At 36.6% G+C, this 16,653-nt stretch overlaps 1 protein-coding gene across 11 annotated transcripts in view; it reads right to left on the bottom strand.

The window, feature by feature from the left end:
• Positions 1-16,653, bottom strand: part of KALRN (kalirin RhoGEF kinase) — a 934,437-nt gene that overhangs the window by 550,665 nt on the left and 367,119 nt on the right. For all 11 annotated transcript variants that reach the window (XM_074301431.1, XM_074301444.1, XM_074301430.1 and 8 more), the window contains exon 6: positions 2,921-3,043. In XM_074301431.1, coding sequence (XP_074157532.1) covers positions 2,921-3,043 — 123 coding nt within the window. The remainder of the gene's footprint in view (positions 1-2,920; positions 3,044-16,653) is intronic.

Below are 16,653 nucleotides of genomic sequence, written 5' to 3'. Positions count from 1 at the left end.
GGCACAGTGGATACAGTCTAGACGACTCATTTTCTGAGTTCAGATCCAGCCTAAGACATTAACTGTGTGACCCAAGGCAATCACTTAATTCCAAATGCCTCAGTTTCCTCAACTGTAAAATAAACTATAGAAAGGAATGGCAAACCATTCCAGTGCCTTTGCCAAGAAAACTCCAAAAGGAGTCACAACAAATTAAACAGGACTACAATGAATGAACAACAAAGCACATAGTAAGATAATAGGTATTTAATATCCGTGTGTTCATAGGACCATACATTTAGAACAGAAAAGGATCTTAGAGGTACATCAAGTTTGAGGCTCCTCATTTTAAAGATGAGAAAGTTTGGCTTAGGAAATTAAATGACCTATCTGAGGTTTCCAAATTAGTAAGTTTCTGAAGTGGGATTTGAGTCTTCCTGACTATAAGTCCAACCTTCTATCTTTGACCCATCCATTGAATTTCCGCTATATCACACTGACTAGACTAGCGAGACAGTTGAGAGATTTTCTAAGCCACAATCTCCAAATAAATACAAGAAGTTCCTATGAGGACATGTTCAATGTCTTTTACATTTGAAAAAAAAATATTAATGAGGTTTCTACTATTGTTGAAGAAATATCCACAACGAGTTTCAGACAAGAAGCTATCCTCCACATTGAGGCACTTTACAGGGGTGGAATAGAGATGGACAGACTTATCACCTTCTAGCTCCTAATGACATGAGGCCCCAGAGCTCAGTCCTCCACATAAAACAGCATCAGTTGGTTCCAGAGATGTCCAGACAATGCAAACTCTCTGGGGAGAGACTTGTCAGAGTTCTTAACTGAGAGATAGTTATTCCCATTAAGCAATGAAGGTTAAAAATGCAAAAGCATCTTTAGTATTTCATCTAGACCTAAAGACTTAAGTATTTTTATGGTATCCAGGGATTTCTTTATGTACATTGTGGAGGAATTGGGATTCCTTCTCCTGGCTGTTTTGTTTGACTGTTATTCTCCTTGGTGGAGAAGCCAAAGAGAGCAATCATCCCACAAAGAGCCCATTGAAGCTTTACCACAATGATTCTAAGGAAAGCTCCAGAGCTAATGGCTTAACCAGGAGAAAAGAAGGGGAAAAAAGCTGCTGCAAGAATAATAAAGTTGGTCCTGGCTTGCACAGCACCAGCACAGCGCTCCCAGTCTACAGTACACACTTAATAAATGTGAGCTGATTCAACTGAATGTTACTAAGGGCTTAGAGGTGTTTGGGAGTCTGGTTGGGGAGGAAAAATGTGTACGAGGGAGAGGGTCCTAACTAGCTTCACCTACAGAGCCAGGCTTGATGTAAGAGACTGAACAGACAGCCCAGCTCTAGACGTTCTTCTTCGGCTGGCTGAGAATAGCATCCAAGGACTGACAAGGCAGAATAGTCTCTTTCATAAGAACCGCTGATGCAAATGTTAAGACAGACAGGAGATTTCCTCATTTCCACCAACACTTCCCACACCTTCCTGCCTATGCCCCCTTGTTCATGCTATTCTCGCCGTATCCATTCTCTTACCATCAGCACTTGCTGCAGCTTCTCAGCTCCTCCTGTTGGTATCCTCCCCAGCCTTTCAGGAGCACTGCCAATGCTCTTCCTCTCTGAAACCTCCCAGACTCCCATAGAAGCAGCAACTCTCCCTTCCTGATCTCATGGCATTTTATAATTCTCTTATATACTTCTATTCTGCAGGACTAGTTTGTGACAATTCTCCAATGGAGTCTCAACAGCAAGAAGTTTATTGCTCACTTGTATCTGACTCTGTGATACCTTGTGGGCATTTCTTGACAAAGATACTAGAGCGATTTGTCATTTCCTTTTCCAAGTCATTTTATAGATGAGGAAACTGAGGCAAACAGGTAAAGAGTCAAACAGCTAGGAAGTGTCTAGAGCTGGATTTGAACTCAGGAAGATGAAGGCAGACATAGTGTTATGTATAGACTATGGTACCACTTAGATTCTCTTTATTCATCTGGTTCTCTATTTCTTTCTCTCTCTCTCTCTCTCTCTCTCTCACACACACACACACACACACACACACACACACACACACACACACACACACACATATATATATACATAATTCCACAATGTGGAGGAGGTAGGATACTGGGATTCTTTTCTTTTTCTTTTTTCTTTTCTTTTCTTTTCTTTTTTTTTTTTTTTTTTTTTTTTTTTTTTTTTTTTTTTTTTTTTTTGACTTATTCTCCCTGGCGGAGAAGCCAAAGAGAGCAATCAACCCACAAAAAAGAGGCTATTGAAGCTTTACCACAATAATTCTAAGGAAAATTCCAGAGCTAATGGTTTGGCCAGAAGAAAAGAAAAAACTACTGTAAGAATAATAAAGTAATGATAATAAAATAATAAAGAATGAAGAATAATAAATAATAACAAACTCTCCCAAAATGCATGCATGACAGATTTTTCAGTTAAATCTGCATTATTAACATTCTCTCCATCATTTTCTTAAGTCAAGAGAATCAATAATTCAAGTCTGAGTTTAGCATTTGCTAATTGCTGAGGTGCAAATACTCACACTGAAAATGTAACTATAAGCTCCTGAGAGCCAGTATGAGCAGGCTCCAGTACTCCCCTGAATTATTCTCTAATGGAGTATGTCTTGAGGACAAGAACTTCTTCACCCTTGTGCTCCACACAGTGATGTGCACATGGTAAGTGCTTCATGAAGAATGAATGATAAATGAATGAATAAGTGAATGAATTAATGAATTTTCCTATAAGCCAATCAATTAAGTAGTCTGTTTTTCGGATCCTCCATTATTATTCACTTTGAAACAACATCCTCTCTCTCTCTATCCCTATCGGATTTCCTTCTGCTTTGTTCTTAGTTCCTTCCCTCCCATATATGGGATTTCCAAGCTCAGCCCTTCAACTCACCATGGAGTTCATAGCAAAGTGATTGTGCTGAGTCTGTAGGTCCAAGGCATGTTGGTAGCTGACTCCAATCTCCGTATGACTCTGGAGGAATAATTCTTTGTTATGGCTGATCCAGTCGAACATCTGCAAAGAACAAGAAAGAAGCAGGACTGTAAGAGTCAAAGGTCTATTCAGACACAACTGCAGACTATTAGGGCCAAAATGAAAAATTCCAAAAGCTACAACCAGAGCCTCTAAAAGAAACCTGGGCATCAACCACCTGTCTGAGGGCCAAGCAGGCCTGCATTCCTGGAAGCCAAAGAGCTTGAAGATTTTGTGTTTCATTAACTTGCAGATGGTTCATTTAATGTCTCCATGCCCCAAACTTGCATCTATTCACTATTCTTCCATGATTATCACCAAAAGTCTAGGTTAAGAACAGAATTACAATCTGTAAAGTGCTTTTTTTTTTCCCAAACATCTACTCAGTATCTTATTTGTTCCTAAGAACTATCAGGGGTGATATTGAGAGTTGACAGCTAAGGAAAATAAGACTCAGAAGATTGTTTTACCTAAGATTATATGGATTAGGAACAGTAAGGACCTTAGAGGTCATCTAGATTTTTGGTGTCAAGTTCAAATAGCAGTAGGGCTCCTAAAATGTATGTGAGGATCCCTGTTGTATATTGACTTAGAAACATAGATAATACTAGTATTATCTATGTTTTATTGTATTTTATTATAATTTTACCTTATAGTATTTTTACTATTTTATACATTTATTGTATTTTCTGGTATTATATATTTACTTAAATATTTCCCAATTGCATTTTAATCTGGTCCAGGCAGCACTTGGGAGTAGACTGTAACTATGGGTTTGATACTGTCAATCTAGTCTAACCACATCATTTTACAAAGGAGGCAAGTCAGTTCCAGAACAGTAACTTAGCTTAAAGTTGCCCAGATGTTAAGGAGTAGACCTACGATTTGAATCCAGAACCTCTATTTCCAAATCCATCACTTTTCCTTTCACCTAGGACAAAGTCATTAGTTTCCCAAGGTCCTAGTTCTATCTTCTGTGGCTCCTGAGAGATCCTGCATGTCCTTCTGTCCAGGAGATCTTAATTATTCTAACATATATTATAATCACGTCCTTATAAGACTCTCCCCACTTTTGATAAATTGAAATGTCTCTGAAGGCAGCAAATATGATTTTTATTTTTACCCCAGTGGAGTGATGCATACATAGTTGACAGATTTTTTTTAAATTAATTTGAAGCAAAGTATTAGTTTACTCAAAGTCTCCTGCCTTCCAGTTTCCTAGTATTTCTAACAGAGTATTGTACAGAAAGAACTGAGATAACTATCTAGTAAAATGGGTATAGGGCCAAACCCCAAATCAGGAAAACTTAAGTTCCTGAATTCAGATCCAACCTCAGACACTTACTGGCTGTGTGTTCCTGGGCAAGTCACTTAACCCTATTTGCCTCAGTTTCCTCATCTGTAAAATGATCTGGAGAAGGAAATGGCAAATTATTCCAGTGTCTTTGCAAAGAAAACTCTAAAGGAATCATGAAGAGTTGGATATGGACAAAAATATGACTGAATGACAATAATAGCAATAATGAAGGAAAACAAAGAAATATAAACTCTATTTTCAGAGTTTATATCTAAGCTGGATACTATAACTTAAGTCACAAGTTGGAGAGACTATGCAAGCCAAAATGTAGAGAAAGGATTTTCTCTATATCATACCATTAGATTGTAAAGGTCTTTGAAGGCAGGGATTATCTTTTGTCTTTCTTTGTTTCCCCTACACTTAGCACAGTGCCAAGCACATATTAGGTATTTAGTATGCATTGACTAAATGACAAGTTGTCATTCAACTTGAAACTCTAGAATGAGGAGGGTAAATTGCTATCACCCAAAGCAGCTCTTGGGATAGCTTGAACTATTAGAACATTCCCTTTCTTTTGAGTCCCCATTTGCCTCTTTGCCTCTTCTGTCTATGGCTCCTAGCTGTATCCTCTGTGATTCCTGGAGATCTCACATGACTTTCTGCTTAGGAGATTTTAATTATTCCAGTATATTTTATAATCATTTGCTTGCAAGACTCTCCCCTTTTGATAAATAGAAAAGTCTTTGAAGGTAATGACTATTTTTTTATTGTTATATCCTCAGGAGAATGTCCTATACATAGTGGATAATTAAAATACATTTTTAAAATTAGTTTGAAGCAAAGTATTAATAAAAACATTATGGCATAATGTACACATAGATGACTTGGGGAATAGAAAGAACTGAGTTCCTATCATCAGTCTTCAAGATCCAAGAAATCTTGGTACTTACATCACCTTTTGTAACACACGTTTTCTACTTCTCTGATTAGGTGATGGAGCCACAAGATCCAAAAGCTCCATTTAAGGAGGGGTTCAAGCTTTTCATTTTCCACCAGACTTAGTTATACTCCCTTGAACTTCATTGTTGGGACTGATTTCACCATCATTTTCCTTTTCAGTCTCCTCTTTCTTCCCTCCCTCTTTCAACTTCCTTTTGGGAGTTTTCTTTCCCCATTAGATTGTAAACTCCTTGAGGACAGGAGCTATCTTTTTTGGTGGTATTTATATCCCTACTGATTAACATAATGTCTGATAAACAAAAATTAATTGTTTACTGACTGATTGATTATTCTGCCTCTCACATCTAAGATCCCAAAAGTTTTCACACAATTATCAGAAGTTAAAACTGCACTAAGATTTCTGGGACAGGCTATATAAGGATTATGAGACCCCAGACTAATCACTTTTAATCTCTCAAAACAACTCTATAAGACTATAAGCCACAAATGAATTTTTGATCTGTATCATGAAGGGGACTTTTATACCAGGAATTCTCCTTCATGATAAAACATGAATATGTTCCACAAAAAGAGTAAAGTATCATATAATTCAGTCAGATTTCCTTTGTGTATAGCTTTGTCAAATTTTATGTTAGACTTGTTATTATGCTACCTGTTCTGCTAAACTATATAAAAAAGTTGAAACTGGATCTTTATTTAGATCCAATGTTATTCAGACAGTTTCTCAAGTTGCATGTAGTTCCTTTTACATGCAACCTGCAGTTTCCCAAGTCTTCTAATTTGTATACTTTTTATTATTCTATTAATCAGATTATTATTTTACACTAGACTCTCTGAGGAGCATATTATAATTATGTGACTGCTATGCTTAATGGGTTTTGCAAAAATGCATCCAGCCACACGACTCTGAATAGTATTGATTTAATTTATCCAAAGGTAAACAATCAAAATAATTACATCTCTTTTCTCAGAGAAAGTGTAAGCCAATAAGTTTACAGAAAGAAGTAAGCTTTGATGTAGGCTGGTGCTTAGAAGTTCGGGAGGAGACAAAAGCCATTGTCAAAATGGATAGTAGAAGAGAAAGAAGCTGAAAAATATGGGGCTGAATGGAAATACTTTTCCCCTCATGGAGGGTTTCTTAGCTCCCAAAGTCTTACTAAGACACCAAAAGGTGGCAGTTTAAAACTATTAATGCTGTAGCCAAATAAACAATAAAACAATGAAGGTTTGATATGTCCACTTATAGAATCATAAGATCATAGATTTGAAGTTAGAAGAGACTTTAGAGGCCATGAATCCAAACAACTTTTTTACAGAAGAGGAAACTGAGATACAGAGAAGTTATTTGATGTGATCGGGACTACACAGTTGGTGTCTCAGACAAGATTTGAATGTAGGCCTTCCTGTCTCCAAATCCAACATCCTATTTACTCTTCCATGTTGTGTGTTCTCCAAAAATCATCCTTTCAAAGGCCTTGTACTAGCTTTAGATTCCAACCCCATCATTCATTCATTCATTCCACAAACTTCTATCATATCTCTCCAGTGTGGAAGGCTTTGTGTTAAGGGAGAGATCTATGAGGGAGACCTGGGCCCTGTGATCAGAGAGCTTATGGTCTGTCTGAGAGAAGGACCATGAAAATAACTGTGGTAGAAAGTGGAATGAGATGGGTGCTACAAGAGAGGCACAAAGGATTATAGAAACGCAAAAGTCCACCAGAAGAGTAGGTAAATTTAGATTTAGATTAAAAAAAAAGACTCATAAAACATAAGGCATTTGTGCTGAAGCTAGACAGATAGATAGGATTTGGGTAGGTAGACAAGTGGTGGAAGGCATTCTGGACAGAGGCATATCTAGTCTTTGGGAGGTAGTAGGGATTAGTGGAAAGAACACTAAATTTGGAGTTAAAAGGCTGTGGTTTGAATCCTGTTTTTGGACATTTCCCATCTTTGTAGCCTTGAGTAATTGAGTAAAGAATAAGGTAACTGGGTTTTCCTTTCCTCATCTGTAAAATGAAACACTGAATTTGATGATTTCTAAATTGTTATCCAGCTCTAAATCTATGATCTTATGAATATCTGGATGACTGTTGTTGAGAAGAAGGAATACATAGCCTAATTTTCGAGGCCAGAAAAAGTAACAAGGAAGCAGATATGAGTTCATAATAATAGAACTTTTTAATGATTAGACACTTTCATCACTGGAAGACATGACCAGACATAGTTATCATCAAAGGACCTCAGAAGTCACACTTATACAGTTGAAGAGAAGACTGGGGCCCAAAGAAGGTAGATGATGGATCCAAGTAGTAAATAGCAGGGTTAGATTTGGAACTCAAGTTCTATGATTACCAATCCATACTTCTTCCCCCATCCCACTTTGCTTTTCTGGTCATTAAAAATGTTTGAGGAGAGCTGGATGATTTTGATAAAGGGATTCCAACATAGGAAGGTTAGTATGGGAATATATGAAAAGTTTCCCTCCAACCCTGAGATCCCATATTCCTATGTTCCAGATTTTATTGGTTTTCCAATTTCTCAAGCCTCTGGACCTAGCCTTATTTGGTGATTAGACATTTAAAAGTCTTTATTGATCAGGAAACTTCATTCCCATTTCATAGCTCATTAGAGAAAGTTGATTTAGATGTGTGATGTCTACTATTTATTCCATATCCCATCACCCCATTTCTGTTTGAGAAAGGACATCACAGGAAGTATTTACTGATTTACTTTTAAAAAAAGCTTATGGATCACTCATTACAATCTTTTTCTTCTAAGAGGAAAGGTAAATGAAACCCTCAGTTGAAAAGGACATCTCTCTGTGACAACTAGAATTCCCTTTAAACACAAAACCTACACAATGGGTAATGGCTCCTGACTGACAGCTATGACAAAGTTATACCACGGTCCAGATTTACCAAAGTCAGAATTGTACAAGACATAATCGTCATTTGATCTTAAAATATTATAACAAGCAGCCTGAAATAGGGGATAGACAAGTGGCCTTGGACTCAAGAAAATCTCTCCTTGGATCCTATCACTGATCTCTGTTGGCTATGTGTGATGGACTACAAAATTGCAGAGAAGGTCCTGGACTGTATTAGTAGTGGTGGTGGTTTTCTCACCTAACCATTCACTTTCCTAACCAACTTTCCTAACAAAATCAAGATATTCCATCAAAAATGCCTTTTTTATAGCTCTTTTGTGGTGGCAAACAATTGGAAATTGAAGGCACGTCCATCAATAGGGGAATGGATGAAAACGTTGTGGTATGTGACTAATGTAATACTAAGAAATGATGAGCAGGATGGTATTTGAAAAAAAACCTGGAAAGACCTATATTAGCTGATGCAAAGTGAAGTGAGCAGAGCCAGAAGAACACTGTATATACTAATTGGACTATTACATGAAGATCAACTATGAATAATATTCTCAATAATACCATGATTGAAGATAATTCCAAACCCATATTGAAAAATGTTCTCCATCTACAGAAAAAGAACTGATGAACTCTGAGAGCAGATGGAGCATACTTTCTTCACTTTGTTTTTCTTGGGATGTGTGTGTGTGTGTGTGTGTGTGTGTGTGTGTGTGTGTGTGTGTGTGTTTCTTTTGCAACATGGCTAATATGGAAAAATGTCTTGCATGACTTCACATATATAATTGATATCATATTGCTTGCATTCTCAAGGAGTGGGGGAGGGAAGGAGAGAGTTTTAGAACTCAAAATTTTAAAAATAAATGTTAAAAATTTTGTAATGTAATGGAAAAATATTTAACATGATAAACAAAAAAAAATCCTTAAAAATTAAAGAAAATGCATTTCTAGACTAGAGCTTCTTCCTCTTTTCTGTGAGTTTATGGATCTCTTAGGCAGTCTGGCAAAGTCTTGGACCCTTTCTCTCAGAAGAATGTTTTCAAATACATAAAATAAAATACACACCATTCCAAAGGAAATCAATTCCACTGAAATATAGCTATAAGATAAAAAAATGTTCAGGTTTTTGCAAGTTTCTCAGACTTTGATCTAAAACTTCTCTTTCACTAAAATGCCCTCCAAAAAGCTTAAACAAACCTTTGCCCCAGATCAAACAGCAGATTAGTTATATGTAAAATGACTAGATTTTGAAACAATATTAGAATAATTAAACCCATTGTCACTGGCTCCCCCTGAACAAGGAGAGCAAAAACAGGATGGTACCTGAATCAGACTGGGAAGCAGTCTGCCAGGGGAGGAAGCAGAGAGTAGAACAATTCATTTCAATAAATGACCTTCAAGCAACTACTATGTGCAGAGGCTTAAGCTGAGTCCTGGACACTGTCCTAGAACCGAGGTGAGGCTAGAACCAGATGAAAATGTAACTGGAAATTATTTAACAAAACAAAAATCACTGATAATGTCAGATTAAACACTAGGTCCAGATGGCAGCAGCAGGGTTCTGTAGTTTAGTGGATAAGGGCCAGAATTCAATAAATTGAAGTGAGTAGAGATAGCTGAGTGCCAGGTATAGGCAATATTTTCAAAAAGTTTATAAATTAAAGAAAGGAGAAAACTGGAACAGAGAAGACTTTATCTTAACGTAACAAGGATAACTCTAGGGCTCAGCATGCACAGTCTGACTGCATGAAGATTTACCCGGGGCCCCAACTCAGGGTGGAATTGAGGGACCTACACTTTGGGATGTTGTAACCATTCCTCATTAGTCCATGTTACTTAGAGTTATGTAATGGAAGATTTCTGGCTGAGCCAGGAAGAATTAGAACAACTTCCACAGGTTATAAAAGGAATGAGTTTCAGCCTAGATTCAACAGGTTATTAAAAGTATGAGGACAAACATCCTATCACTTCTTTCTGTGTCCTTACTCATTTGGAACAAAATAAGGGCAAAGGGATAAAGGAAGACATTTCTCTCCCATTCCCCAGAAACATGTACATAAATAGGTATGTTTAAGACACCTACAGAATAGAGAGAAGATTGTTATTCTTTGCCTTTTGTTCTCAAAGAGACCCATGATGTTGAGGGGGTGATCCCATGGCAGGCAAGTGAACTGGATTTAAATGAGGGGGGGGGGCTGTGAGAGTTCTCCTGCCTCACTTTTCCTTCCAGAGCCAACTAGATCCAATGGCCAGATATAGTTCAGAACGACTGGAGATGGCCCTGGATGCCATGGGAGACCTTGGCTTAAATGGAAGGTAATCTTAGAAGGAAAGGCAGTTGCAGCTTGGGAAGTAGGATGGGAATTAAAAAACATCTCCTCCAGAAGATGGTTTTCAAGATGAATCTTTTCCTCTTCAACATATTTCTATTTATTTCATTAAATATTTGTTTAAAAAATTAAATTATTAAGAAAAATTGAGTTACAAATTCTCTCCTTCCTTTCCCTCTCCTTCCCCTTCCTTGAGGAGGCAAGCAATTTGATATTGATTATAAATGCAAAGTCATGCAAAATATATTTTCATATTCACAATGTTACAAAAGAAAACAGACCAAATTTTTTTAAAAGTTTGCTTCCATCTGCATTCATATTCCATTAGTTCTTCTCTGGAAGTGGATATAGGTTAGCTAGGTAACTCAATGGATAAAATGTGGGACCTGAAATTAGGAAGACTCTTCTTTCTGAATTTAAATTCAGCCTTAGACACATATTAGCTGTGTGACCCTAGGCAAGTCACTTAATCCTATTTACTTCAATTTCCTCATTATAAAATGAGAAAGAGAAGAAAATGATAAACCATTCCATTATCTTTGTCAAGAAAACTTCAAATGGGGTCATACATTTTCCCATTATGGGTTGTTCAGAACTGTCTTGGATAATTATATTGATGAGAATAGATAAGTCCTTCATTGATCATCATATAATATTGCTATTACTGTATACAAAAGGTATATCTTGAGGAAAGCCAGATATTCTGTAAAAAAATGGGTGAGGAGCAAGAGCATGCTAGACCTAGCAGACAATAAGTGCAAAGGCTAGGAGACAATGTTGTCTATGATGTTGTTAAATGCCACGGTCTCCCACTGCCTCCAGGGTCATCTCCAGTCATCCTGATCTCTATCTGGCCACTGGACCCAAATGGCTCTGGAGGAGAAAATGAGGCAGGTGACCTTGCACAGCCCTCCCTCACTTAAATCCAATTGACTTGCATGTCCTGATATTACCTCCCTGATGTCATGTTCTCTTCCAGAACCAAGGACAAACAACAACCACCTCTGTCTACATAAGCAGTGAGTTGTAGCTGAATCATAGAATTCTTGGAAGAGAAAACATTTGTAAGACTTGAAAAATAGGCAGGGTACAATATGAGAGAGGAGGAAAGTGAGGGTGTTCTGCAGAAGGGACAAAGTTAGACTTGCTGTTTAGGGACTAAATAACAAATTCTAGGATGCTTAAGGATTTTAAGTTCAGGATTCTCAGCCTGAACTGAGAGCTAGAAGCAGAGTAGGATTGGAAAGAGATTTCTCAGATAGTCAAGGATGAAAAATCTTTGGGTCAGAAATAGATGGACTTAGCTGACTGGACAATAGCATCCATAACTGAGGGGGCAGAGTTGGAATTTGAACCTTGACCTTCTGGCTCCAAATCTAATTCTATTATCTAAACATTTGCTGTAATAAAAATTAAGGTTAGCATACTTAATTCAATTTAAAACACATTTTAAAGTATTCACACTACATGCCAGGCAATATGACAGACCCAAGGCAGAAAAATAAAAATAGGATATTTTCAAACTTTCAAGGAGATTATATTCTACTGGGGTCACTGAACACACACAGACCTTCAAGGGAGATATATCTGCCAAAAGCACTCATTTTCTGATCTCAAAATGTACTATCAAATGCTTTAAGGCTCTCCTGATCAAGCCATCATAAAAGTATGATAGCAATAGCAACCTGAGGCATCAAGAAATGCCCTGTGTAGGAAATGATTCCTTTGCTGAGCTCTAAATGGAACATATTTCAAAACTTGTAGTAAGAAGCAAGAATGTTCTGAAATCAAAGTCAGAGTTTAAAAAAATTAAAACTATTATATTCTAGGCACTGTATTAAGTGCTGAAGATATTAAGAAAGGAATAAGATAGTTCCCATCCTCAAGGAGTAATCTCACAGAGGAATACAACATATAAAAAGAAATTGGAAAGGGGAGAGAAAGTGCCCAGCTCAAGAATCATAGGAAGTCCTGCAAGGAGGAAGTCTTTCCAATATCTATCCTCTATCCTCTCCAATCAGAGCCAATGAGGAGCCTCAGAATCAGAAGGTGTTGAAGATATGTGTGTTTCAAAAATGATTTAATCTTCACAATGATGAGTTTCTTGAAACCATAAAATTCAGGAGTTGATTTGGTGGGAAATGATGGCATGAATTGCCTGGGTGCCTTCCTCAAACAGAGGATCTAAGAGAAGCTCTCAGCTGTTCACCAGCGGAGAGAGGGAGGAACCCCATGGACAGGGAGACTAACATGAAGAATAGCCTATGGAAATCATGGAGTTATGGAAAAGATCTTGTTTGGATTGTGAAGTATGGGATTAATATCAAATAAGTCAGAAAACATGTAGGTTAGAGCTACATTTATAAAGGTTATAATAAATAACCTATAAAGGAAATATGAACTATTGATTAAGATATGATCAGGTCTATGCTTTAGTTGGGTGGAAAATGGAAAGAGAAAAAAATTGAAAGTAGGCTGTCAATAAAGATAAATATGAATATGTATAGAATAATCACACACAGCTATTTGTGTTGAGTGGAAGCTATCAAGGGGAGGGGAGAAAAAAAGTTTACATGATAATTTTGTACATTTGAAAGGAATAGCAAATTGTGCATTGTAAATTTTCAGTTTCATATGCAATCATATGTTATTGTACTACATTATAGAAATAGTTATTTTATAAATTAAAATAAAAATTTTAAAAATAAAGAGGTTATTCTAAAAGTACAAGTGAAATACACACCTATTTGTGTTGAATGGAAGCTTTCAAGGGGAGGAGAGAAAAATTTACATGACAATTTTGTATATTTGAAAAGAATAACAGGTTGTGCACTGTAGATTTGCAGTTTCACTTGTAATCATTTGTTTTTATATTATATTATAAAAATGTTTGTGTTATTCTATAAATTAAAATAAAATTCAAAAATAAAAATGTTATTCTAAAAATTAAAAAAAAATCTAATTCTATTTCCATGAGACCATGTTGTCTCAACATTACAAGGATATCTTGATTTCCTTAATAGCAAAAGTGAGAGATAGGCCTAAATAATCTCTAAAGTCCCTTTCCACTCAAAAAGTGATAATTCTATGACCACTCTCTTGAGCTAGCCTAATTACAGCTTCAGTCTACTCAATTATATGCACCTGAAATCTCCTGCTTGCATTTAGGCATTTAGTTGTAGGTTTTGGTCATTTGGCTTTCGTTACACTATACATACCTGACATGAAGTTACCTTACTCTTGAAGTAGGAATACAGGACACAAAGAGAAGGACTAAGTTTTTGAGCACTCGGGATTCAGTTAGACCATAAAAGCATATGAAGGGGAATAATGTGAGAATCATTTGGAAAGATCAGTTGACCCTACACTGTGAAGGGCTTTAAATGTAAGATGGAAAAATGTATCTTTTACTCTAGAAGCAATAGGGAGTTATTAAAGTTTCATAAGCAAAAACTGAAGGAGAGTCAAGGAATATTCATTGATCTTTACCCACAAATCTGAACGATGCAGCCTAGGCATTTGGGAATATTCTGAACAACTTTTCCAACATTTGAACTAAGAGAACTTCTGAATCTAGAGATAATAAACTACACTAACAAGAGCTGGTTGGGGTTACATTAAAAGTTGAAATAATGAACTATTCATGATAAGTTTGGGGAAGTAGCCATCGTGGAGTGATGATCATACATTGGTTTGGATAAGTGAGCTTCTCATCCTGCAGCATACCCATAGCTACTTTCTCATACACAATCTGGTGAGACTTAAAAATAAACCAATCAAACAAACAAGGAATTCTGAGCATATTGTGGGCATACTCTATAAAAACTGTGAAGACTCTCAGTCTTCTTCTTCCAAGATTAGTTTTACTTAGAAGAGACAGCATATTGGTGAATGACAACTCAGAGGTGGGAGAAATTCAAGAAATGATAACCTTAGGGACTGCATTCACCATAATCTAAATTGAAAACAACTTGAAAATAAAATATATGACCAATTTAGCCATATTAAAATTATACAAAAATAATATCTAAGAATAGCTGTGACAATATAGTATAGTTTTACAAGGACAGAGTTGGAAGTCAGAGGTCCTAGACTCCAGTCCTAACTTTGCCCCTAACTAACTGAATGATCTTTGAAAAATCCCTTAACCTTTCTAGACCTCAGTTTCCTTATTATCAAAATTAAGAGATTGGACTAGATCATGCTTCAAACATTTCATGATGTCATTATGTGAGTGTGGTTCTTAGAGAATACCCTTGCATGGATGTGACCTAAAGAGAAGGAGAACTTCAACTTTTTGCTGCCACTTCAAACTCTTTGAGCTGGCTAGGCTGTCTTTTTCTTCTTGGCATAAGCATGAATCTGTAGTCAGAGCGGAAAATAATTTGATGCAGCTGTGGGCTCCACAAAATGTAATACAAGTAAAAAAAAATTCCTTGGAGACCAAAGTTCATGTCCAAACAGCAAAACTTTATCTTTTTGTTTGGAATCCAACATAGTTTGGTCTCATTAAAGAGATCAATGTTAAAATGCAAGAGTTGGGGGAGAGCTGTTTTTCTTGCTTTGTTTTTAAACAATTTGTCTATTTGGGGGAGAGAAAAAAAAACTGGCTAAAATCCACTACAAATGAACATGAAGTCTGGTGTTATGATCCATTTGTAAAAGGAATTGACTTAGATGTAAATGAAAGAAACAAACAGAAGCCCCTGGTGTTTGTCCTTCAAAGGCAGAGGAATCAGAATCTCTTTTTAATGAAGCCCCAAACTTTGTCATAAAACAAAAATCTTACAGAAGGTCCTACTTCTGTGGAGCTTTTTTTTTTGGTCTCTTCCCCCAACTTTTCAGGAAAGTTGACTGAATATTTGAACTTTCAAAGAAAGTACCTCAATCAGTTCTCTAAATCCAGAAGTTCTATCAGTTCAAATATTGAAAAAGTTGTTCAGAACGCTCTCAGATGATTATGTTGCATAGTTCAAATTAGTAGGCAAAGATCAGTGAACATTCATTGACTCTCCTTCTCCAGTCTGTACTCATGAAGTTTCAATAACTCCCTATTGCCTCAGGATAAAAGACAAAACTTTTCTGTTTTGCATTCAAAGTCCTTCACTATCTAAGGCTAACTGATCTTCCTAGATGGTTCTTCCATTGCTCTCTTTCATGTGCTCTACATTCTAGTCAAATTGGTTTACCTGTTCATTCCCTTTCCCCTACATCCCATATCTCATCTCTCACTTCTACGCCTTTGGATAGTTATCTTTCCTCTCACCCCAGCCTATAATGTAACCTGCTCTCAGAGCCATCACTGCCTTCTGATGTTCAGAATCTGGCTTCAAATCTAACCCTGACAATTAATAGCTGTGCCATCATGCACAAGACACAATTTCTGAGAGATTTTTACTATATGTCCTCTGAGATCCCTTCTTATTTAAATCTATGGCATTATGACTGCTCAGTTCTTTTAAAAGCCCAGTTTGAGCATCTCCTCTGATAAACCATTCTTCACCCTTTTTTTGTTACTGATGTCTTTCCTGAGATTACTATATGTATTTCATCTTAACTGTACACATATTGCTTCCCCTTACTAGATTTTAAGCTCCCTGAGGATAAGTATTATTTCATTTCTCTTTTTATCCCCAGTGTTTAGCAGTGTCTCTCTTTGTCTGTCTTTGTGTATGTGTCTGTGTCTGTCTGTGTCTGTCTCTCTCTTAGCCCCAGCTATAAAAGAACATCATTTGTACTTCCTATTTCATGGGATTGTTGGAAAATGCCTTATAAACCTTAAAATAGTATAAAATGTAAAATTAACATTTTTAAAGTTTATTTATTTTTTTTGCTAAGCAGATTTATGAGATGTTATTTATCCTATGCTGTACCCAAAATCCTGCAATAAAAATCCAGGTTGGAGACACAAAAAATATGGAGATATGAGATCAAAAGTTTCTATGCAGTAGGAAGTTATAAGTAGCATTATCCTACTCCAAAATCACTGGTCAATCCCATATGAAATCCATATGCACACATATTCCACATAACGTTATACAACATTTCCAATATATGAAGACACAGATTTCTAATATATACAGACAATCATCACACTAACTAGCAAAGTGGGTAGACAAACAACTGGCCGTGGAATTAGGAAGACTGATTTAAAAATGTGCCTCCCAGCTGTGTGACTCTGGGCAAG

The sequence above is a fragment of the Sminthopsis crassicaudata genome, chromosome 3, assembly GCF_048593235.1.
Source record: "Sminthopsis crassicaudata isolate SCR6 chromosome 3, ASM4859323v1, whole genome shotgun sequence".
Taxonomy (NCBI): Eukaryota; Metazoa; Chordata; class Mammalia; order Dasyuromorphia; family Dasyuridae; genus Sminthopsis; species Sminthopsis crassicaudata.
Note: the sequence above shows the minus strand (reverse complement) of the source record. Positions and strands in the feature narration are given on the sequence as shown.